This window comes from Geotrypetes seraphini, chromosome 16 (genome assembly GCF_902459505.1).
Source record: "Geotrypetes seraphini chromosome 16, aGeoSer1.1, whole genome shotgun sequence".
NCBI lineage: Eukaryota > Metazoa > Chordata > Amphibia > Gymnophiona > Dermophiidae > Geotrypetes > Geotrypetes seraphini.
Window position 1 is genome coordinate 28048841 of NC_047099.1, and position 25799 is coordinate 28074639.

Consider the following 25799-nt stretch of genomic DNA (forward strand, 5'->3'; position numbering starts at 1 on the left):
TCTTACCTTTTATATCTTCTTTACTGTAGTTCCCCCCCACTTCCCTCATGCATAAGTCTGTAACGTCTATGTGTTTGTTGTATTTAATAATTTAGACCCCGTTTTTAATTGTAAATCGCTTTGAATTTATGACATTGCGATACATCATAATTTTAATGAACTTGAAAAACTTGTCCTCACTCACTTTTCTAAGGCAATGCCGCTCAATGGGAACTAATTTTACCGAAAACACACTATATTTAAGTTGACTTTGCTGCTTATTAAATTAGTGGAAGTCACATTTAACTAAAATATAATTAATAAATATCTTAATAAAAGGTTTTATACATTTCAACGGAAAATCAAAGCAGCTTTAAAGGTCAATGTGGCTGAACTTTTTGGATTGTTTAGAGTTGCTGTCATCCTCACTAGCAAACACCAATTTATGGATTTATTGTTATCGTTCTTTAGAAGTCAGAAAGAACATTTTTCACTTGGAAAACGTGACAAATCTTGGGTACATAGGAGAGAAATGACCACCAGAAAAATAGAGGTGATAATACTTCTGTACCATTTAGAATACTATATAATTCTGGAAACTACAACTTCAAAGATATAATAAACAGGATGGAGTCAGTACAGAGGGTGGCTACTAAAATGGTCAGTAGTCTTTGTCATAAGTGTATGGGGACAGACTTCAGGATTTCAATATGGAAGAAAGGCAGGAACGGGGAGATATGATAGAGATGTTTAAATATCTCCGAGTCTCTTTCAATCGAAGGAAGCTCTAGAATTAGGAGGCACAGGAAGAAGGTGAGAGACTGAATTTGTAGCATTGCCTCCCTGTAGAGGAGACAGAATTGTACCTTAATTCAACAAAGCTTGGGACAAGTAAGTAGATGGCATGGATGGGAAGGCTGGATAGGCCATTGGTCACTATCTGCAGACATTTTCTATAATTCTAAATCCATGTGTTAATTGGCTAAAATGTACAGTCTGAATAAGGATGTCCTCTTTCACCCAAACATCTTCTCGTTTCTATAAATGTTTGAAGCAAACACATTCAGCATTGTTTTCCATTCTAGTTTATGTAAATACTCATTCAAAATAGAAGCGAGATGAGGCTATTCATCTTTGCCCACTTTTCCAACACTGCTATTGCCCTTTTCAGTATGCCAACCACCCCTGAGCAAAATATAAAAGGACACTATTTCCCAAATGAATAATGCTACACATGCATACCATTCTTTTCATGGATCTGAACCAAGGACTTGTAGGACTGCTGCGCTCTGGTCAGGCTGTACTGAGACTGCAAGAGAGACAAAAAGGGGGTGAGAAACTTCAGGGGGAAAATGTGTTCTAATTAAATGGAGCATGATCTTCCCTAACATGTAAAATCTAGAACAGTTTTTAGAGAACATCTAGATACACAAAACATATTTTAATACTCATACCACACACACACAAAATCCTTCCACTTACTCCTTGACGATAACATAAGAACTGCCATGCTGCGTCACATCAAAACTCCATCAGTCTCAGGAGCCTTTTTCTCCAGAGCGTCAATCCAGATTCTTAGGAGTAACTGACAGAGCCCAAAGAGTAAATCTAAATCTTGCAGATCACTCCCACAAATGAGTGCTGTTTTTTTTCCCAAGTTTACTTGGCTAACTGTCCTCCAGAAACATGTTTTAATCTCTAAATTCAGCTATGTAAACTACCTTGACCACATCCTCTGGCAACAAATTCCACAGTTTGAAAGTTTATGGAGTGAAAAAAAAATAATGTCTCCAATTTGTTTTCAATCTGATGACTATTAAATTCATGGGTTGTCATCTTATTTTATTGTTTAAAAGGGTAAACAATGGTCCCTATTTAAACCATTGCACTCCACTTGTGATTTTTGTGTTTCTATGTTGGTGTGCATCTTCTCTTTTCCATCCTTTTTGATATTTTTGTTGCCCTGCTCTAGATCTTTTTCAGGTCCAATGCATCTTTCTTGAGATGAGGCAATTAGAATTACATATAGTACTGAAGCTGCAGTTGCACCACGAGCTTTATACAGAGGCTCAGTTTTATGCTCCCTTCCTGTCTGAATAATTCCTAACATTCTATCTGCACATTCAATTTTGATTTTTCCTAGGTGGTAATTCTTAATAAGAAACCTAGGATCATGTATCTGTAAGTTAAAACTATTTTACCTATGTACATTGCTTTCCATTTGTTTACAATCTGGCAGATATTCAAAATGATTTAACTGGATGGGAATGGCCATCAACCAGTTAACTTGCTTGGTTGTGGCTAGCCAGTCATTTTCATTGTCAATTAACTGGTTATTCTTGCTGAAAGTGACCAGTTAGTGCTAAACGCAAAAGTAGCTAACTTGTGGGCCATTTAAGGAGCATAGGTTTTAGGGAGAAATTAGGTTCTTACCTGCTAATTTTCTTTGCTTTAGTCCCTCCAGATCGGCACAGAAGAGATGGGTTTATGCTCCTCTGGCAACAGGTGGAGACTGAGACATTGACTTCTGGCTGTAGTACAAGTGGGCAGTGCAGTCCCATTTACAATCAGTTTGACAAATAGCCAAGCAGGAACAAACTAAGAACTGTGAACTAGAAAACACCAACTGCACTCCCCTAAGGAGAATAGCAAGTAATAGTACAGATTGGAGAGGGAAAACACTGTTGGATATTGATTAGAACAAGAACCTTCAAAAATCCCCATGGCTCACCAGCTATGCCAGATGAACCAAACGCCGCTGCTCTTACTACACTCCCTCAAAACAGAAACAAAATCACGCAGAAAAAAACGTGCTCTTCGTGAAAAGACACCGAATAAAAATACGACAGGGCAGGGTCTGTGCTAGTCTGGAGGGGCTAAAAGAAAGAAAATTAGCTACTCCTTGGGTTTTGGTCAGGTACTAGTGACCTGGATTGGCCACCATGAGAATGGGCTACTGGGCTTCATGAACCATTGGTTTGACCCAGTAAGGCTATTCTTATGTAGCAGGTAAGAACCTAATTTCTCCTTCTTTAGCATCCCTCCAGATCAGCACAGAATGGATGGGACGTACCAAAGCAGTACCATCATGGGTGGGACTCCTGAAGAGATGCTACAAGAACACGCTTAACCGAATACCGCATCCCGACGGTAGTGGTGAACAAAGGAATGGAGAGAAGACCAAACCGCAGCTTTACAGATATCTACCGGAGGCACAAGAGATCTCTCAAGCCAAGAGGCTGCCTGACCCCGAGTGGAATGAGCTTTGAGAAAATCCAGGTTTCTTCTGAAGAAGGTACACTGAAGCAATAGCCTCCTTGAACCAACATGCAATCATAGCTGTAGAAGCACCATCCCCCTTATGAGGATTTGCTAAAAGGACAAAAAGATGATCTGACTGATGGAACTCCTGGGTCTGCTGAACATAAACATGAAGGACCCTACAGACATCTAACTTGCACAACAATCTCTGCTCCAAAAAGCCCCCGACTACCCAAGACCGGAAGGAGAACGGACTGGTTGACATGAAAAGCTGAAACCACGTTCAGCAGAAAGGAGGAAACCGGCCACAACACAACCCGCTCCCTAGAGAACTCCAGGAAGGGAGGCCTATAAGAAAAGGCCTGCAGTTTGAAACACGTCTCACGGAAGTAATGGCCACCAGGAACACAGCCTTCAGAGTAAGGTCCTTCAATGTGCAGGAGCAGAGAGGATCAAAAGGAGGTCTGAGAAGCATGGAAATGAAATCCCAGGCTGGAACCGAAGGGCGAATCGGAGCCTAGCAATTTTGCCGTTCTCGCGAATCGAATTACATCCGGAGAAGAGGCCAAACGCCACCCATGCAACAGACCGCAAAAATAAGACAAAGCCGCAATCTGAACCCTGAGGGAGGACCAGTCAAGGCCCGTCTAGGCTATCCTGCAAGAACTCCAAGATGTGAGGCAAAGACACATGAAGGAGAACCACATGTGGAACATCACTCCTCAAAAAAGATGCCATACTCGCATATAAGCTCCAGAGATGGAAAGTCTCAGAGAACCTAAGAGAGTGGAGATCACCTTATTTAGGCAATCCCTTTCAAGAGCCAAGCCGTAAGACAAAAGGGACTCGGATCGAACATTGGAATGGGACCCTGTCAGAACGTTGGGCGAGAGGGGCAGCAGAAGATGATTTGCCATGAGAAGACGAGATCCGCATACCACGGGTGCCTGGGCCAGTCCGGAGCCACCAGATCACGCGACCTGTGTGCCGAGCAATGTGAAGATCTCTGCCCACCAATGGCCACAGAGGAAAGACATACAGCAGGCCATCCATCAGCTAAGTCTGCACCAGAACATCCAGTCCTTCGGCCTGGTTAATTCCTGCACCGACTGAAGAACCTCGTAGCTTTGACGCTGACACTCGTGGCCATGAGGTCCTTGACTGGTCAGCCTTAGGCCTGAACAATCAACTGGAAGGCTTCCAGACCGAGACACCAGTCTCCAGGATCTAGCACATGATGACTGAAGATATCTGTCTGGACGTTGTCCACTCCCAATATGTGGGAAGGTGAGATGTCCAGCAGACGAGTTTCTGTCTATTCCATAAGAAGAGATGTCTCTTGCACTACCAGATGACTCTTGGTTCCCCCCTGATGATTGACGTAAGCGACCGTGATATATCCAAGAGAACCCAAACCGACTTTCAGCAATGCCTGGAAAGCAAGTAATGCCAACCGAATGGCTCCGGTGTCCAGAACATTGATTGACCAGGATGCTTTCTCCAGTGATCAGCTACTCTGAGCCAAACAACTGAAACACTGAGCTCCCCAACCAAGGAGACTGGTGTCTGTAAGAGGCACTATCCACTGGGCTGATCCAGACTCACCCCCCAAACCAGATTGGAAGGCTGTAGCAGGCTGCAACGAACTAACTCCCGAAGAGGGACCAGAGTCCAGATCTTGAAAGCCTCCTTGACCACTGTCAAAGGAGAGCATATTGAAGGGGACGCAAGTAAGCCCAAGCCCACTTCCAGGGAGGCCACCATTGACCCCCAAGACCTGCAGAAAATCCTGCATCTGAGGGCAATGACAATCCATCAGGAAGCAAATCTGTATCTACAATCTCAACACCCTGGCCTGGTGTCGAAGAGAACTCTGAGATATTCCAAAAGCTGAGATGGAGCCAGCCAGCTTTTGGACAGGTTGACCATCCAACCCAGCGACTGCAGGAACTCCACAACCTGCGTCGTGACCTGGGAACTCTCCTGAAAGGACTTTACTTGAATTGTTGCAGGCTGCAACGAACTAACTCCCGAAGAGGGACCAGAGTCCAGATCTTGAAAGCCTCCTTGACCACCGTCGAAGGAGAGCATATTGAAGGGGACGCATGTAAGCCCAAGCCCACTTCCAGGGAGGCCGCCATTGACCCCTAAGACCTGCAGAAAATCCTGCATCTGAGGGCAATGACAATCCATCAGGAAGCAAATCTGTATCTACAATCTCAACACCCAGGCCTGGTGTCGAAGAGAACTCTGAGATACTCCAAAAGCTGAGATGGAACCAGCCAGCTTTTGGACAGGTTGACCATCCAACCCAGCGACTGCAGGAACTCCACAACCTGCGTCGTGACCTGGGAACTCTCCTGAAAGGACTTTACTCGAATCAACCAGTCATCCAGATAGAGATGAACCAGAATGTCCTCCTTATGCAAGGCTGCTATTGCAACCACAATCTTGGTGAAAGTCCGCGGATCCATGGCCAGACCAAAAGGAAGGGCACAAAACTGATAGTGCTTTCCCAAAATCGCAAAGTGAAGGAATCGTTGATGGTAGGTCCAAATAGGAACATGCAGGTAAGCCTTCATCAGATCGAGACAAATCAGAAATTCCCCAGACTTAAAGGCCAGAATGACAGATTTCAGGGTCTCCGTGCGAAAAGACGGAACTCCAAGCACCCTGTTGACACCTTTCAGATCCAAGATGGGCCAAAAATACCCCTCTTTTTTGGGCACCACAAAGTACCTGCTAGTACGAAACTCCTGAGGAGTCAATGGGACTACTGCTTTGAGGTCCAGTAACTTTTGCAGCGTCTGATGAAAAGCCAGCTTTTTCCAATTTGCCTGACAAGGAGAAGAGTGGAAACGATCTGGCAAGGGCCAGGAAAACTCAAGAGCAGTCATCCTGAATCACCTCTAGGACCTACTGATCCATTGTGATCTTGGCCCACCCCCGGAAAAATTCCTGCAACCCGGCTCCCACCAGAACCGGGGAAAGGACCCGCAATGTCATTGGGCTGGACGGGCAGAGGAACTCCCGATGGAGTCATGACTCCCCCTTGTGGGGTCCATGAAAGGACTTCATGCACTGAAACAACCAACCTCTGGAAGGAAAAGAGGCCGCACCTTGGCTAGGGCGGTACTGACAAAAATCACGCAAACATCCTTGGACGACGCTAGCCCCATGACACCTGGCAAGGACAGTCCTTTGGAAGCCGGGGCAAGGCTTACAGCTGAAGCACCTCTAAGCCAAAAAATTATGGGGAGGTGGGGGCAATGGGGGGAGGGTCTCAAACAGTCGAGTGTGGCATCCCTGAGGTCAGATGGACCTCTAAAAGGGTCTCCCAAGCTCAATCTGGCACCCACAAACAGGGACAAGAAGGCCTAATCAAATTCAACAGGCCCTATACTAAACAAAGGAAAGATTGCACTGTCTTACCATCTCCACCTGCTGGAGACTGAGAACAGACTGATTGTAGATGGGAGTACACCACCCATTTGTACTACAGCTAAAAGTCAATGCATTATATGCTGGTCTGGAGGGACTCTAAAGAAGTAGCTATTCACATGAGAAGACATTCAAAATAAAAGGCTCGCATTCATATTTTTCTATGAATGTAGTACATATGATCCAAAGGAAAGAATGTGAACAGGTATATACCAAAAATTGAGGATGCTCAGTCATCAAAAATTGAGGGCATAAATCAATCTTCATAGACTTACCATAAACTACTTTTCTTAAAGAAATTTACAATAAAAATGCTTTAAAAAAAATCCATGTTCACATAGGAGTGGAAAATAATTGAAATTAGAACACTTTCTGAGACTGACATAAAAGGATGCAATAAAGGCATGGGGGCCCAGATTCTTTAACCGGTGCCAGTAGGTCCTCAAGTTCAGTAAAAAAACAAACAAACAAAAACACTGTTTAAGTTTTTAATGGAGTTTTCAAGGCGCCTAAAAAAAAAATCAGCGTCAGAATCATACCTCTGTAGGCGCTTTAGGCCGCCTAACACCACTGTGGGCGTGGCTAACGTCAGAAGTGGATGAAAAGTGAGATGAAAAGCGCCTGCAGAGGTGCGATTCACATCAAAGGTAGGTGCCAGAAAAGTAGGCCTGGAAAACCTTGGCCTACGTTTCCGCACCTCCCTTTGGCAGAGACATGATTCTGTATCGGGCGCCGTTGCGCGATTGACACATGATCAGTAGCTGCCGTCAACGGCACTGATTACAGAATCCAGGCCTGGGTGTCTCAACCTTTATCAGATACAAGGCTTTTGATCTGTAAAATGTCTCTGCCTCATCTCCTAATCCCTTTCACTGAGCTATACTAACATAAGCAGACAACCAAAAATCTTAACAAATCTATACTTTTTAAACAAAGTGTAACTTATTTATTATATCACCTACAACCTGATTATTTACCTTTATTTCCACAAGCCAAGAGTTAAAAACTAGGACTACCTGGGTGGTGGTCACATTCTGCATCAGAGTATATAATTTAATAATCTATTTGTTCAGCATTTCCTTTATCCACTTTATAAGCATGTGCACTTTCTCTGTCTCTCCCCTCCCCTTCCCATCTCTCTCTTTAAGGTGCCTTTTTTTCCTTTTCTGTGTGGTGAGAACAGAATGAGTAAAATTTTTTCTATCACCTCTATGCTGACAACTTTTCCATCTCTACCTCTTCCATGGGTTTTTAACATCTGTATGTCTCCATGCTATCCAAAATTCAACCAGTTGAAAACTTCTCTCCTACTGTCATGTTTCCGATCCCCCCTCCCTCCTCAAAATGTTTTGGCAGCCTTCTCATCTGCTGGCCTTGCCTCACTCTCTCTCAAATGGTCAGAAAGCTTCTTTCATCTCCTTCCCTATTTCTACCCCTGTATGTCTTGTCCACTGTTCCACTTTCCGGGTGGCTAGGAAGTCCTTAACAACTATCAGAAAGTACTAACATATATGTGTTTTAGTTTTTTGGAGGTTTTGTTTTAAATTCCTTAAAATTATTAGCATTATATGCACTGAACCTATTTATAAAAAAAACTTTCTACTAACCAAGAAACAAATTAATTTGTTTGTTATCAGGAACTGGGGTAGAATTTATGAAATGTTCTTTTTTTTTTATTTAATTCTTTATTCATTTTTAAAACTTTCATCAAGTGTACAACACTTGTGTACATTTTCATCAAGTGTACAACAATCACAATTACTCAGAGCACTTGCATATCTTATCATTATAATCTAAACATAAAAATGTAACCCTCTCCCCACCCTCCCTCAAAGCTCTTCATTCATAATAAGAAACCTATATTTGTATCCCTCCCCCCTCCCAATACTATATGGTGTATGACTAATAGAAAAATGGCATTTAATCATGACAAAAAGACGTTAATGGCTCCCAAATTTTAATAAAATTATTATAATTTCCATTTTGTATTGCTATTGATCTTTCCATTCTATATATGTGGCATAATGAATTCCACCAAAAATTAAAGTTCAACCTAGTATGATCTTTCCAGTTATTAGTAATATGTTGGATGGCAACTCCAGTCATTATCATTAAAAGTTTATTACTCCTCGATGATATCTGACTCTTTTATGAAACGTTCTTAAGCACTAGTTCTCAGAATGCAGTCTCTTACTTTATTGGCTCCAAACTGCACCCGTGCTTTGCCTTTCACCAACGTGGCACTGATCTGCATGATGACAGACTCAATAGAGTAGGCACTGCTCCAGCCCTGCAGACAGCACAAGATGGATGAGCAGGTACCCACACAGTAGAAACTGCACACACAGACCTAACTGGTACTCGCCTTCCTTTTCACATCACATCACAGCTACAAATACAAATGTCTAGACATATTCAGTATATTAGCAATTGTCCCGAAATAGTCAGCTCAAAAGCTTTTTGTTTTCTGTTAGAAAACCTTTGCTTGAGGGAAGCTTTGCTGTTTATTATTGTCAGAGCACTGATTTTGTGAAAAGTGGAATCTTAAATGTTTTTATTGTGTGTTTTGCATAAGCATCTAGTTAATATGGATGACTCGTTAATGCACATCAATGCACTGAAATAAAGATGTCGCCTTATTTTTTTTTTTTAATGTTTGCTTAGTCTAGCTCAGTATATCGCAAACTGTGTGCCTTCTGAGATTTCAGGTGTGCCGCGGCACACTGGGGAGGAGGAGAGGCGCTGGCGGACTGCTTACAAGATCTGCCTCTCACCATGAGGTACATCCTGTAGGCAATCGGCCAGCGCCTCTCCTTCTCTCTGGCCCTCTTCCCTGCTGGCGCCTCAAGGCCCATCTGAAGGGTCTTTGCGCATGCGTGGATGTCGACGTTATGAAATCACATATGTATGTGACGTCATCATGGTGACACCCGTGCACTTCCGGGAGCCTCGAGCTGCGGCCACTACCTTTAGTGTGCCCCAGCTCCAAAAAGTTTGTGGGACACTGGTCTAGCTTAATAAGAGTACTTAATTATATTTTGTGAGTCACTCCTTTCATCAGGACCCAACAGAAAGCAGCTAAAGCATTTATATATTTGGGTAACATTGTATGCCTTAAGCAACCTTTCTTGTTTGATTCAGATGATGGAGTATCGATATTCAGCCCTTGGCAATCAGGTTTTAAGTCACCAATAGAATCAAGCCAGGACATTCAATGCCACTGAATATTTGGGGTCAGCTGATGTTCAGTGATGGCACCTGCAAAGCACAGGACTGCCTTTTGTGACACTAAAAGTGGCCAGTGCCCATGTGACAGCCAGCTCTTTCCCCAGCACTCAGAACCCATATTCAGAGGCACTTAGCAATAAGTACTTCTAAACACTGGAGTCCAGGATTTAGCTTCTCCTACCCTGTAAAGACATTTGGAGATTGATATTCAAAGTGATTTAATTAGTAGGGTGATTAGTAGTAGTGATTTAATTAGTTTGGCTGTTTTATTGAACTCTAAACAACTAGAATGGATGTATGCTCTGTTTTCAATAAGTTTTTAAATCAATCTTGCCTCTATTTCAAATCCAGCTCCTATGCTCTGGAATTCAATCCTATTAGATCTCAAATTATAAACCTCTTTAAACAGCCTAATGATTAGTGCAGTGGACTGAGATCTTGGGGAACTGGGTTCAATTCCCACTGAAGCTCCTTGTGACTCTGGGCAAGTCACTATAACCTTTCATTGTTCCAGGTACCAAAAAAAACACACCACTTAGATTGTGAGCCCATTAAGGACAGAGAAAGTACCTGCATGTAATGTATACAGCACTTTAGAAATGATTAGTATAGTAGTACAGCTCTCCCTTACTATTCGCGGTTTTCCTATTCGCGAATTCGATTATTCACAATTTTTTTTGCTTCTAAGTTTCTTCTAATTTTCATCTATTTGCAGGCTGCCCGAACCTCCCCGGACCTTACCTGGTGGTCTAGTGGTGACGTGGGGCAGGAGCGATCTTCCTACGCTCCTGCCCCGTGCAGAGCCGTCATCAAAATGGCTGCCCTGAGTTCCCGTTGTAGTCGCATCACGGCTAGACCACCAGGTAAGGTCCATGGATGCAGGAGGGAGGTGGGGGTGGGTCAGAGCTGGCCTAAAAACTTATTCGTGATTTTTCCCTATTCGCGGGCCAGATCTGCACCTAATCCCCGCGAATACGGAGGGAGAAGTGTAGTACATTTAACCCCACACAAGCAGCAGTGTAGGGTTTGGTTTAAATTGATTTTTTTTTTTTTTGTCAGTCTCTATCTTTTCTATATATTATTATAGTTTTCATTTCTTTTGATGTTATTTGTTGTAAACTGCTTTAATAGGTTTCTTCCAAAGTGGTATATTAAGTCTTCAATAAACAAACTTAAAAATTTGTGTCATCTCTGCCTCCCACCTCACCCTTCACAGCACTGAAGGTAACTCTGTATCTATAAGATATTTTTGAGGTTCGGCAGAAAAAATCATTCCGGTCACTATCAGCAGCGTAAAAGGAATCTATTACAGTTATCATATTTCTCATGGTGCAGGCTTTTCTCTCAAAATTCATCTCAGCATAGTGTTCGGATGGATATGTCATCATTTTATTAACTGTCAAAGTAGAAATACTAACAATCCAGTAGAACCAGGGTGAACAAAAATAAATGATTAAAAAAAAAAAAAAAAAAAAAAAGCTTTTTGGAAGAGACAAAATCTATCTAAAGATAGTTTTCTATTTAAGATACATTATAGTCCAAAAATTATTTATCATGAAATAAGGATTAGTTTTTAATTATGTAGCATATGGCTGTTTATTCAAGCAATGTTTCAATTTTTGGGGTAAATGGATGACATCATCCATTCAGAATGTCACAGGCATAATTTAAATCAAGTCTTTCTGATTAGTGATTTAAATCAAATCCACCCTGAGTAGAACATCTGCTACTACTAAAAATATATATATATTTTTTTCCTACTAAAAATATTTATTTCACAGTGGCTATTGTTGATGTAGGTAACTATTAAGAGATGTTCTGCAGATTGTATAGACAGTATCTCACCTGCTTGGTAAGTAGCTCCATACAGATAGCTCCACCACCTAACACATACCTAAAAATAACAAAAAACAAACCTCATTGCTTGCAATTTACTGTAAAAGTACACATCTCTGTGACATTCCGATGTCCAATTCCCTTGTCATGAAGCTAACAGCTCCATTAAAAAGCCTTTTTCATAGCAAAGCCAGATCTTGCTGGACTTCATATTTCGGAAGTATCAAAAGACACCTGCAGATCTGGGAAAATAATATCTGAAAATGAAGAACTGAGAATAAGGGGATGTAAAAAAAATGTGGCAACTGCAAACTACATTTAAAAAAAGATTAGTTATTGAATCATTTTACAGCATTTAAATACTCCAAAAGGGAAATTTAATACTGACAGCAAGACATGCAGCTGCAGGCACTGTATCTACTCAATGCCACAAGTGAAAGAGCCTGTCAAAGGCAGACAAGAGCTAGTTAATATGTGGCGATCTACAGGTACCCCAGCCTCAAAGACTATATCAGTGTCTCGCAAACTTTATTTAGCTCCGGCACACTAACGGAACAAATATTTTTCGTGGCACACAAAGAAGAGGACATGTGGCCCCACCCTGTTCCATCCCCCATCCTTGCCTGGGCCTTCAAGCACACGCGGACGTTGATACAATGACATCACATGCATGTTATGTCATCACATCTGCGCATGCTCGGAGGCCCATGTGGGGGCGGCCCTAGGCTCTCATGCTGGCAGAACATTTACGGAGGTACGCCGGGGAGGAAAGGAGGAGGGGGCCAGCGATGGCAGTGACAGACTCACTACATGTCATTCCCTGAATCTCGCCGCAGGACACAGTTTGCGATACACTGGACTACATGAAACCTCAGCTTGTACTCCAACTGGGAAAAAAAAAAAAAAGTTATCTTACTTACCCCCCAGAAAGCACAGGACATACAACCCTTACAAAAGGAGGATCAAAGGGAAAATTATCCTGAAAAACAAGGGCAGAGTAGATTAATGCAAAGCCTCCATTGTAACTGAACTCACTTAATAATGTTTGAAGAAAAAGAGCAAAGGTTTTACTTTAAAAGAGAAATTTAATAAAATGAAGTCTGCCCCTTCTTTTTCTTTCAGCATCTGGAGGTCATTGTGCAAAGCGCTATCCTGGTCAACCCTAGAAGAGAAGAGGTCAAATTTTATTAGCAATTCTCCAATATCAACGCAAACCCCCCCCCACCACACACACACCATTTTTAACGTTTCCAGTCTGTTCCACTCTGCCGGGGGAAGTATACAGTTTTATCAAACTCATTTATATCACTAGAGAAGAGCTATCAAAAGTAAAAGCAACAACAGCAATACAGTAAAGGAGCATGGGCTCTGTAGACCTTTCCAGAAAAAATAGAGGATTTGCCATTTTGATTTTATCTGTAGTATGCAAAAGATTACTGTTAATAACTAATGCAAAGAGTGAGCAGGCCAGCCACCCTGGAGGTGCATGGCCCAGAGCATTCCTCCTGCACTCAGACTCCAGACATGCCAAACCACATGCATCCAGTCCTTCTCCAGCTCACATGCTTAAGGGGCCTGACTGATCTCACACACTGGCATTCTGTGCTGTGGGTCAGGCATCTCTCTCCCTTTGGCCTCCTCTCTCCCTGCGCAATCTGGTATCTCTTTTTCCTTGCTGCGATCAATCTTTATACGCTGCCAAGGCTGCTTCAACCAACCTGGGGCCCTTCCTTCAGCTGCATTCCGCCCCTATCGAAGCAACTTTATTTTTCCTCAAAAATGGGGCACAGCTGAAGGAAGACCCCCCAGGTTGGCTGAGGCAGCCCACTATTGCTAATGGCTCCAGCCGGCAAGGAAAAAGAGGTACCAGAGTGAGTGTGGGGGCGAGAAAGAGGACAAAGAGGAAGACAGGTGCTGCATTGTGGGGAGTGGGGCAAGGAAAGAGAGGTACCAGAGTGTGCAGGGGGGGACTGAAAGAGGATAAAGAGAAAGGTGCTGCATTGTGAGGGGTGGGGTGAGGAAAGAGAGGTACCAGAGTGTGCAAAGGGGGGAAGAGAAAGTGAACAAAGAGGGAGAGAGGTGCTGCATTGTAGGGGGTGAGGCAAGGAAAAAGAGAGGTGCTGGAAAGGAAAGTCAGCAGAAAAAGAGATTTAATGAAAGGTGAGGAAGAGAGGGTAAAAGGTGCTGGACTTGGAGGTGGGCAAGAAAGGAGAAGTGCCAGGACTTGTGAGGAAAGAAGGAAGAGGAAGTGGTGCTGGTCCTGCAAAGGGCGAGATAGAACTGGAACGAGGAAAGATGGAGGGATATATGCTGGCATGTGGCAGGAAGGGCATAGGGACAAAGAAGAGTTATGTTGGACGAGGCAAGCACAGAGATGGGAGATGCTCAACACGGCAGAAGACAGGGGTGATGCTGGGTGCAGAGAGAAGATGGATGGTTGACATGAAGAGAAAAGAAGTGGCAAATGGACAAGGAGAGAATTGGGCAAGACAGTTAAGAGAAGAGGAAAGCAGAAAACAGAGACTGGGACCAACAAAATGAGAAAAATAGTGAGCAGACATCAAAGGTAGAGAAAATAATTTTATTTTCTATGTAATGATTAGAACTTGTTGATTTTTTGGAATGTGCTTCTGCCAGAACTGGTTTTAAACATGACTGGGGCCCACGAGAAAAACCTCACCTTATCGGCCTTCAATCTCCAGCATAGCGGTGATAAATCTCCAGCTTTGGGATGGGCCACCCTTGGCGTCTCTGTGACACACAGCAACTACATTTCAGAAAAGCTGAGTCTGGACCCCAGGTTTGTAATCACTGCTCTGCCACTGACTTGCTGGGTGACCTTCTCATTCTTCTTACGTACATCATCATTCCCTCCACCCATCAAAAGCAAAGTTACTGTTAATGCACACCACCAGTCAGCAGAGAGCTTGAGGCAGGCTGACAGAAGGGTGCAAGTACCATCCTGGGATCAGTACCAGAGTTATGAGCATATGCTTGGGACCGGGATGGAAAAGTTCTGGGAAATAAAATGAGATTATTAGCACTTGCAGCTAAGCTACAGAGAAGAATGGCTACTATGGTCCATTGTAGCCTTCTGCTTTAGGGCTGCAAAAGAAATGAAATACGGCTGTGATTTGGCTCAAGCTCTGCTATTGGACCATGAAGCGTTTTATGCATTGTCAGTGTGGCCCAGGCAGGTTAAGACAAGACTGGAGGGAAGGACTAAGAAAGGAAAAATAAAACAAATTCCCACTTCAAAATATTTCAAGTGGTGCCCATTTTAAGCCATTTTTAGTGTCCTGGGTTGGGATGAGATTACTGTAACAGTCATGATAACACTTACTTTAAGAGTTTCACATCCCAGTCATAGAGATTGTCATTTACTAGTTCAACTGCATAGTTACCTGAAGGGAAGATGACAAGTGTTAGAGAGCAAAGCAATCAGTTTTATGATATGTCCTGCTTTAAAAAATGTTACACTTCCAATTAGGGCTGTATTTTGATTAAAATTTATTCATGATTTAAGGGTATATTTTTCTTTTTCCCCACTGCAGCTCTTTGTGATTCTGGGCAAGTTACTTAAGCCTCCATTGCCCAGAGCCACAAAGCGCTGCAGCGGAGAAAAACAAACCAACCCCAAAACATACCTTTAGTCATGCCATTAATTCCAATTACAAATTTTCATCAAAAAGCAGCCCTAAAAATTAAAGAATAAAAAGATAAGAAATACAGGATAGAAATTTAAAAATTACAAATTAAAAGAACCTAAAACAGTTTGCGGAATAGTCTTTAGAGTCTACTTACAATGCAAACACTTACCGAATTTGAAACTGTCTGATCGGTATATATCCCTGAGCTCTTTCATTAGACGATCAGTAGCCTGCACCGAGCCAGATACTGCTCCCTAAAAGAACAGCAACACAACGGATGCATTACTGAGATACCACTGCATCATATTCCCTCCAACTAGTGCCAAATACAACTCCCTATGCAGCAGAATGCACTTAAATTGCATCCTAATTATAAAAGGGAATATGTGTTCATCTGCCTTTTATAAAGGAATCCTAGGAAAGGCAGCATCTGCTGCTGGCAAACATTCCAGTTTATATTACCGTATATACTTGATCTGAATATAAGTCGAGACCCCCATTTTCCCCCCCAAAAATGGTTTACTTAAATATGACGGGATTTAATATTCAAGTGCCATGCCCTGCCAGGATCTGCACCCAGTGTCCCCTCCCTCATGCCCTCCCTTGTCAGGCTCTGCACCCAGCCCTCTTTCCTCCCTGCCCTACCAGGCTCTGTACCCAGCCCCCCTCACTCCCTGACAGGCTCTGCACCCTGTCCCACCTTCCTACCCTGTCCCCCCTCTGGTGGTCTAGTGGAAGGCTGGGACAGGAGGAATCCCTCCCGTCTCACTAACAATTTAATAACCCCCCCACCCCATCTCCACGCGTACCTTTTTTTGCCATTTTTAATCCCTGGTGGTCCAGTGGTGTATGGGGCAGGAGCGATCTTTCCGCTCTCCTACTCCGTGCTGAGCCTCTCCCTCCCTGGATGTCTGCTTCCGATTTCGCGGTGCACCCAACAGGACCAAGCTGTTCGTGCTCCCTGCTCAGCCCTGCACCGCTCTCTGAATGGCTGCTGCCAGTTCTCATCCTGCGAGAACTGGCGGCAGCCATTCAGAGAGTGGCGAGGGGCCAAGCAGGGAGCACGAAAAGCTTGGTCCTGTCAGGTACACCACTGGCCGCGAAATCAGAAGCAGACATCCAGGGAGGGAGAGGCTCAGCACGGGGCAGGAGCGTGTAAAGATCGCTCCTGCCCCATACACCGCTGGACCACCAGAGATTAAAAACAACAAAAAATGGTGCACAGGAGGGGATGGTTTAAAAAAAATTATTAGTCGGCCGGGACGCGAGCGAGGGATCTCTCCTGTCCCGGCCTACCAGATCATGGCCTGCAACAAGTCCAGGAGGGGGTTGGGTCTTCACTGGGTCCCAATATCTCATTTTGGGCCCCAAAATCTCATCCTATATTCAAGTATATATGGTATGTGACTCAGGCTTTGTTTTCAGGAATGCCTATGTTTCTTCTGATGTATACCCAGGAAGGCTGTCCACCCCATACTTTTATGTGTGTATTTCCTGCAAAATAAGGTCTTTCTGTGCACAAAACCCTACACAAAAGGCTTATAATTCAGGTTCTAAAGCAGGAAAAGCAAACTAATCTGAAGATTGCCAGGCATCACATTTCCCTTTTCCAACCTCCCAGTCCCCTCCATTAAAGGTTTTTGTTCTCTTATCGGCCGCAAAATCTTAAGACAGCCAGCAGCATTGCCACTGTTTTATTCTCAATAGAAACACACGTTTAGATAATCTTGTCTCTGGTTCTTCTTTATTTTTTCTAATATTGCCAAGTTCTCCTTTCCAATGCCCTCATCTTCTGACTTCTTTGCCTCTGCTGGTTCCTCCTCTTTCATCTCATAATGATCCAAATCTTCTGTGTCCTATAGAGAGAGAAAGAACTTGAGACAGACAGAAAGCTGCTGTCATTTCCTACCACTTTGTGCATCAAAAGAGCACTGAATGAATTCACTCCCAACGGCATTTTACAACTTATAGAAGATGGAAAGATATAATAGGATTGGTGTGCAGCACAACACATTCTATTCTACCCCTTCATAGAATGCTAGTCCAAGGGGAGGGGCTCTTCCCCAGTCCACTTACACATGAAAAAAGCAGGTTTTCGGGAGCAATTTAATCCTAAAAAAAAGATAGCTAGGATCCACAGACCTACCTCTGGCATCTCCTCATCTTCCTCCTCCGAGGACACATCCTCCTGAGTGCACTAAGGAAGGATAAAAGCAATGATCAGATTGCTTCTCCTTTGCACGTGAGCGATGACGCAGCAGCAGCTTCTAAACAGATAAAGTAATGAGAAAGAGAACTAGCTGCCTTCTTGCTCATCTTCAGTCTCCCTCCCTCTCTTAGCCTCCCCAGCAGAATTCTGTCATGAAGTTGCATGGAACTTCCAACTTTTAAGAGTCACTTAGCCTGTGAACTTACAATAAAGGCCTTAAATGCCAGCCTCGCAGTTTTATAAAATGCTCATCTCAACATTGTACTCTTCAGAAATCTGATTTGGTTTAATAACTTGAAGCTCCATTAATGTAGGAGCACAACAGGGAAAACGTTTATCAGCCACACTGTGTAGCTTTAGATAAATCCCAGAATTCGGCAGCTTTGTTAGAATTTACCTGGTCTGTCGGTAGGGGTTGGTCCAACATCTCCAGGTCAGGATGCTGGGGAAGATTGTACAGTTTACACAGGTCTGAGATTATTCGTTTCAGATGCTGCAGCAGCTAAAAAGGAAGAAACCCAGATCATAAATTGAATTTCATTCTACAAACAAAGAAAGTTAGGCAGACTTTTTGCCACTAAACTAAACTAAACCTTAGGTTTGTATACTGCATCCTCTCCACAACTGTAGAACTTGGCACGGTTTACAAGAGTTGGGAGAGAAAGGAACTCCAATGAAGGTTAAAGGATATGGTGAGAAGAATATGTGGAGGGCTTAGGATGCCAAGATAGAGTAAGTATTACATCTTCGAAAACAGCCAGGTTTTCAGAGGTTTGCGGAAGAGTTGGAGAGAGCTTAGGATCCGAAGCTACCAAAACCTGTACATCTAAGCCCTATAACTTGCTGTTAGTGTTCAATGATGAAAACCTGTACTTATTTTCCGTCCAACTCTTGTTCTAATGCCGGTTGAGCCTGAAAGGCTTAATGCAGAAGGAAATGAATCTTAGAAACTGTTCTAAAGGGATAAAAGTGGCCTCAGAGTGGCCTCAGTGGCTGCTGCAGCACCTGCAGTGATCATGGGAAGCAGACAGGGTCTGGAAAGAGGAATAACCTCAAGAGGAACTGCTGTTGCAGGACCGAAACCCAACATCTCAGCCTATGTTTACCAGTGTATTTCTTTTCTTCATCTCCACTAGTCTCTCCAGGATAGCGGCCAAGCTTGGGTCATCTGACTCAACAGACCATATTGGGGGAACAGCAGGGTAAGACTCCTGGAGATAAGAAAACATTCATTAAAGAGAAACCAAAGAAACACTGTGGAGAGACGATGTTTCTGAAATGGACTTTATTAAAAATGCATAAATATGTAGCAATCCATATAAACACCTTAAGGACCTAGTCCGTTGGGAACACTGGACCCAACATGGTCCGTGTTTCGACAAATGAGTTTTCCTCAGGGTCCCTGCTAGTCCTAGGGTGAAAGATGCGTAGAAAGGCTAAACAATCCAAAAGTACTATTACGTGGAAGCTCTGCATGAAATGCGCTTCAATGAACCTGATCAAAAACATTCATTAATACACATGGTATCTGCAATATACTTTATGGTGACAAAATGGGAGGGGAAAAAAAAAAAGACACCATGCTCCTTTCTCTACTGCTTCATCTTCTGTCCTGGCTTTTATATGAACTCCACAAACCAGTCTTCAAGATGTTTTCAAAGAGGAACATCTTAACTGGGTTATTTCAGATAGCTATAAGAAATAATCTGGTTAAGATGACCTGGTTTCCTGCAAGGCAGTCAGAATCTCATTTGGCGTTTCCGATTGTTTCTCTGCTAGATTCTTGCATCTATTGTCAGTACAGAGAAACTAGGTCTTTCTTACCTGCTAATTTACTTTCCAAGTCCTACCAGACCACTTCAGACACATGGGTATGCCATCTCTTGCCAGCAGATGGAGACTGAGGACCATTGAAATCACATTATAAGATTGGGAGGGGGGTGGAGGGAGCATGATGACGGCATATATCTGAGGAAGCAGAGATTGACAACGCTAGTTCCTTTTTGCTTTGTTCACATTTTTCCTTTAAAACTAAACTAAACTAAATCTTGGGTTTGTATACCGTGCCATCTCCATATTTGTGGAGCTCGGCACGGTTTACAGGAATTGTAATGAGAAAGGAACTCCAAGGAAGGGTTGGGTGACGATCGGAGAAAGAAGAATGATTGAGGGCTAGGATGTCAGAAGAGGAGGGAGTGTTAGGTTTTTGAGAAAAGCCAGGTTTTCAGATGTTTATGGAAGGGTTGGAGAGCACTCAGGTTCCGAAGAGGGGAGTTAAGGTTGTTCCAGAGCTCGATGAATCTGATGGGGAGGGAAGTCCCCAGTTTTCCTGGGTGGGAAATGCCTTTTAGTGAGGGGAAGGATAATTTCAATTTTTGGGTAGTTATTAAGATTTGAGGAATTCCAAGAAAGTGGAATTAATGGAGGAAGGATGCCGTGGAGGATCTTGAAAGTTAGGCAGATGCATTTGAAGTGAACTCTGGAAATTATCGGGAGCCTTTAAAGAACATGCCCCATAAATTATCGGGAGCCTTTAAAGAACATGCCCCATAAAAGTAAGGGTTTTTTGAGAGCCTCCACTGCAGACTCCTCTCATATATTGGGGCAAATGAAGATTTCTGGATTTCTTCAGAGCTCTTCCACTGGAAGGGCTTCAGGTATAGCTCTGGCTCCAGACTCGCAGAGCGGAGGTACTGGGATCTCATTAGTCCCTCTCCCTCTCAGAATGCTGGCGCAAGACTGCTGCCGATGCAGCGAGAGGTCCAGTGCTTGAGAGCATGAAAATCCAGCAACCTGAGGCGGTAGCAAGTTCCATGGATGTGGATGATGTTCTGGATCATCAAGAAAGAGCTGGGAGGTGAAGCAACCATGGCAGCCTGACAAAGGAATGAGTCATGACAGCTGGAGAGTAGATACAGCTTCAGCACTCGCCTCAGTGCTCCCAACACTGCTAGTAATTTCTAGAGACAATATTTGGACTGCGTGGGCGAGAATACATGATTGACAATTTCTTTAACTTATTAAACAAAAGTAAATTAAGTGTGGGGCAGTTGGCCCAGAACTTTAGTGGTTCATTGCGACGTGAAAAAAAATGGTTGAATAACATTTGGAAGAAGTTATAAGAGTTCAGACAGAACTAATTACATAGAAACATAGAAACATAGAAATAGACGGCAGATAAGGGCCCACGGCCCATCTAGTCTGCCCACCTTAATGTCCCTCCCCTACCTTTGCCCTGTGAATAGATCCCATGTGCCGATCCCATTTGGCCTTAAAATCAGGCACGCTGCTGGCCTCAATCACCTGTAGTGGAAGACTATTCCAGCGATCAACCACTCTTTCAGTGAAAAAGAATTTCCTGGTGTCACCTCGTAGTTTCCCGCCCCTGGCACATAACCAGTTACTTCCTGGCAGAATTCTACACAATGCAGAATTTGTGCATAATTCCCCAGGGATGGATAATTCTCCAAGGTCTGCGCAGAATTTGGTATCGGGCCATACTCCCTCTTCAGATCGCTACCAGCAACAACTTTGGGCAGCCTGTGTGGACTCTACAGGCTTCCCTCTAATGCAGTCCCACCCTCGAAGTCATCATTTCCTTCTTCTTTGGCAGGACCGCGGTAGAGGGAAGATTGCAGAGCCAATGACAGTCTCCCATTGACCGGAATCGGTGCTGCTGAGGCAGTGGACAATGGGAAGTAAGTGAGAGAACCTGGCTGAGGAGAGGAGATATGCTGGTTTGGGAGCAAGGTACTGGCTCAGGGGATAGGGGGAGATAGCGTGAGATGCTGATGGGGATGTTGGAGGGGACAGAGAGAAATTCTGGCTTGGCTTGGGATAAGGGAGAGTGAGAGGGATGAGTGAGAGATGCAGACTTGAGGGGAGAGAGGCTTACTCAGGGGTGGAAGATCCTACATAGGGAGAGGCATAGAAACATAGAGAAGAGATCCTAGAAGAAGACTGAGCGTAGAAACAGGGACACAAAAGCAAAAGCTGGACACAAAAAGGGAAAGACATAAAGAAGAATGCTTGATGGGGAGAAAGAACTGAGACAGGGGCATAGAAAGACTGCTAGACACAGGGACATTGCTTGAAAAGGGGTGATTCTGACAAAAGGGATGATGGATGCAGAGGTCTTAGAGGGGAGAAGCTCAGGATAGGGACTGATACTGGACAGGACAGCTAGGGTCAAAATATTAAATGGGAAGATAGTTATGAAAAAAATCCCAAAGAAAAGCAGAAAAAGGGATTTGACAAGGTACCCCATGAACGCCTACTTCGGAAACTGAAGAACCATGGGGTGGAAAGAGACGTACATAGATGGATCAGGAACTGTAGGAAGCAGAGGATAGGAGTGAAGGGCCATTACTCGGACTGGAGGAAGGTCACGAGTGGTGTTCCGCAGGTGTCGGTGCTTGGACCACTACTATTCAATATATTTATTAATGACATAGAAACAGGGACGAAGTGCGAAATTATAAAATTTGCAGACGACACCAAACTATTTAGTGGTGCTCGGACTAAAGAGGACTGCGAAGAATTACAAAGGGACCTGAACAAGCTAGGGGAATGGACGACAAGATGGCAGATGAAGTTCAATGTAGAGAAATGTAAAGTATTGCATGTAGGAAGCATAGTATAGTATCCCTCCCATAGTATCCATAGTATAGTATCCCTCCCATAGTATAGCTGTATAGGTACAGCTATACTATGGGAGGGATGTTATTGAGTGAGAGTTCCAAAGAAAAGGACTTTGGGGTAATAGTGTATAAAACAATGAAGCCGTCGGCACAGTGCGCAGCGGCCGCTAAGAGAGCGAATAGAATGCTAGGTATAATCAAGAAGGGTATTAAAAGCAGAATGAAAGAAGTTATCCTGCAGTTGTATCGGGCGATGGTGCGTCTGCATCTGGAGTACTGCGTCCAATATTGGTCGCCGTACCTTAAGAAGGATGGCATTTGGTTGTCTTACTAGTCAAAATGTCCAAGAGGGCATTTTTAAAATTGACTTTTTAGATATCTTTCTGGGTGTTTTGTTTCCAGTGCATCTAAATCTTAAGGAGGCATGGGTTTTTTTTTTACGGGATTAGGGCAGGCTTAGCACTTGGAGTGCCAGTTATTTGAATACCGGTTAACTGTAACCATAATGTTCTATGACCTCACAATGAAGGTGTAAAGAGCCTTAAGTCTATAGGGAGAGGAGATAGTGGATGCTGCGGATGGGCAGGCTGGATGCGTCATTTGGCCTTTATCTGCTATCATGTTTCTACTTGTGGTAGAAAGTGTGAGCCCACCAAAACCTACCAAAAAACCACTATACTGCTATACAGATGACACCTGCAGCCATAAGGGCATTTAGGGTAGTAGGCAGGTGGGTATAGTAGATTTTGGGGGAGCTTTGGAGGGCTCACCACATAATGTACAGGGATTATGGTGAGATATGTACCTGGCACCCTTAATGTAAAGTTAACAGCAGTGCCCCCCAGGGGGCCCCACTGCTCTGCTGACATATCTGTGTGGCCAGTCCATTAAAAATGCTGGCCCCTCATACATGCAATGGCTTGTTTTGGACATTTTTAATTTGGACTTTCTTTATTTTCAATAATGGCAAAAAAATTAGACATCTAGCTGGACAAAACATCTAGAGAAGCCATTTTTGGGAAAAAAAAAACCCTCCAAAATGATTCCTTGGTTCACAGAATTAGTAAATAATCATAGCTTAAATTTATGCTTCATGAACTTTCCTTAAGTTCTGGGCAAGGCACCGAGGAACCTTTAAAGAAATATTTGGTGGAAGTGCCTCAGATCTCTGAAGCCGAGTTTCTCTCTATATGCAAAGTTTACTATTTACCTAGGAAAGTCGGACCTGGGATCTGAAGAAATAACATCCCCTGATAATTTAGATGCAACAGCTTTACTGGAACATTCATGTGTAGATGAGTAAATAGAGCAACCTTGTTGATGACTTTTGTATTCACAAGTTTTACTCATGGGTCAAAAGATTTGGTTTTTTCTTGATGTGACTAGACAAAATCAATTGTGTAGAAAAATATTTCTTGCAAAGCACCAAGGGGGTTGTTCACTTGGCATATCATAGGGTTTGTTTTGCTTATAACTCTTGTAATTTAACTAATTAAATACGTCAGCCATCCAACTCTCTACCAGTAAAAACACAGGTGGGTTCTGATTTGGTTTGGAGGAACTAAAAAAAGTAAATTACCAAAAAAGACTTAATTTCTCCTTATTGACCCTCTAGATCAGTCCAGATGCATAAAAGTACCCAAGCAGTATTTACCAAGGGTGGGATACAGCACTCTAGTCCCAAACGCTGCATACTGAAAAACCCATACATCTAAGCAGTAATGATGCACAAACAAAAAATAAAAAAAAAAGAGTGAAACAACGAACAGATACTAACACTACAAACCTCCTGCAGCAGATTTAAACTACGAGGGCTGCTCAAAAAGTATCAGACCTTTTAATTTTTCTTGCGTAAATAAATAAAGCTAGGGAGGCGTAGTTTGGTGCACGTATGTAGGTGACCTTAATGCGCATGCTTGAATTTTTTCCCCTGAATTTTTTCCCCACCTACAGAAATTGTCAGTTGCCGGCAGACCGCCAATGAGTGAGGAAGTGTAAGTGAGCGCCGTTGGATTTTTGTTTTTGACAAAATATCAGAAAAAGTTGAACGCTACTGCATTAAATTTTGTGTAAAGCTTGGCGATTCCCAAGTGGAAACGATCTGCAAGATTCAACAGGCCTTCGGGGACGAAGCAATGGGCACCACACAGATAAAGGAGTAGTACAACCGCTTCAGAGATGGCTGCACATCAGAGGAGAGTGAAGCACGTTCTGGTAGGCCCTGAAAATCAAGCTGACCATCTTCTTTGACTCCAGTGGCATGGTTCATCACGAGTACGCACCACAAGGCACAACCATCACCAAGGGATACTACCAAGAGGTTCTGTGTCGCCTTCGTAATGCTGTGAGATGCAAACGGCCAGACCTGTGGGAAGCGGGCAACTGGCAGCTGCATCACGATAATGCACCTGCCCATTCTTCACACTTGATATGGAGTTTCCTGGCCAAACACAACACACCTGTGATTCCTCAGGCTCTCTATTCTCCCAACATGGCTCTGTGTGACTTCTGGCTTTTCCACAAGCTGAAAATGCCCCTGAAAGGGACTAGATTTCAATCAAGAGAAGACATCATGCAGAATGCAATGGACCAGTTGTGAGCAATCTCAAAAGAGGCGTTCCAGCGCTGCTTCCGACAGTGGCCGAACCGTTGGAAGAAGTGTTTGGCAGCCCAAGGGGACTTATTTGAAGGAGACTAGTATAAGATTGTTGTATCTACATTACCATTAATCGCCTGAGGCTCATCCAAAACACCGCCGTCCGCCTCATGTACGGCCTCAAAAAGTCAGACCATATTAGCCCTTTCTACAGAAAACTTCACTGGTTACCTATAGAATCGCAAGCAAGGGTCATCTTCAAATTCACCTGCCTCTGCTTCAAAACCTTAACTGGCTCGTCCCCGATATACCTGTCACACCACTTTGCATTCCCAGACATCAATCGCACACGCAATACCTATCTGTTTACCTATCCATCCCCAAAGGGATGCATCTACAAAAGATTCCTTAACAAAACTCTCTCATTCCAAGTTGGCAGATGGACTGATTGCCTGACCACCCTCATCTCATCTGCTCCATCCTATCCATACTTCAGGAAATCTCTCAAATCTTACCTCTTTGATAATTTCTCTAACCCCTTCCCTCCCTGCCTAATGACCTATCTCTAACTGCCTCCCTTCCTCCCCGATCTTCCCCTTCCTCCTGCTTCTCCTTCCCCTCTTGGTATTCTCCTGTAATTGAAATTGGTTCCATTATACTTGTCAATCAATTCTCTGTACCCTCGCTATATACATAGTCTTTTGCACTATATCTTCGCTACATATGTACAGTCTCTTTGCATTGTAAACCGCTTCAACTGCATTATACAGTCTCTTGCATTGTATCTTCGCTGTATATATATCTTCGCTGCACATGTACAGTCTCTTACATTGTAAACCACTCTCAATTGCATTGTTCAGTCTCTTGCTTTATATCTTCGCTGTATATGTACAGTCTCTTGCATTGTAAACCGCTCTGAACTGTTTGTGGTATTGCGGTATACAAAAATAAAGTTATTA

At 43.4% G+C, this 25799-nt stretch overlaps 1 protein-coding gene across 1 annotated transcript in view; it reads right to left on the bottom strand.

The window, feature by feature from the left end:
- UBE2Q1 (ubiquitin conjugating enzyme E2 Q1) overlaps positions 1-25799 on the bottom strand; it is a 29865-nt gene that overhangs the window by 1458 nt on the left and 2608 nt on the right. The window contains exons 2-12 of the mRNA XM_033925136.1: positions 18711-18815; positions 18002-18106; positions 17542-17592; positions 17111-17251; positions 15565-15649; positions 15089-15149; positions 12817-12907; positions 12666-12724; positions 11755-11803; positions 8876-8971; positions 1222-1288 (exon numbers count right to left, since the gene is read on the bottom strand). Of these exons, the coding sequence (XP_033781027.1) occupies positions 1222-1288; positions 8876-8971; positions 11755-11803; positions 12666-12724; positions 12817-12907; positions 15089-15149; positions 15565-15649; positions 17111-17251; positions 17542-17592; positions 18002-18106; positions 18711-18815 (910 nt within the window). The remainder of the gene's footprint in view (positions 1-1221; positions 1289-8875; positions 8972-11754; positions 11804-12665; positions 12725-12816; positions 12908-15088; positions 15150-15564; positions 15650-17110; positions 17252-17541; positions 17593-18001; positions 18107-18710; positions 18816-25799) is intronic.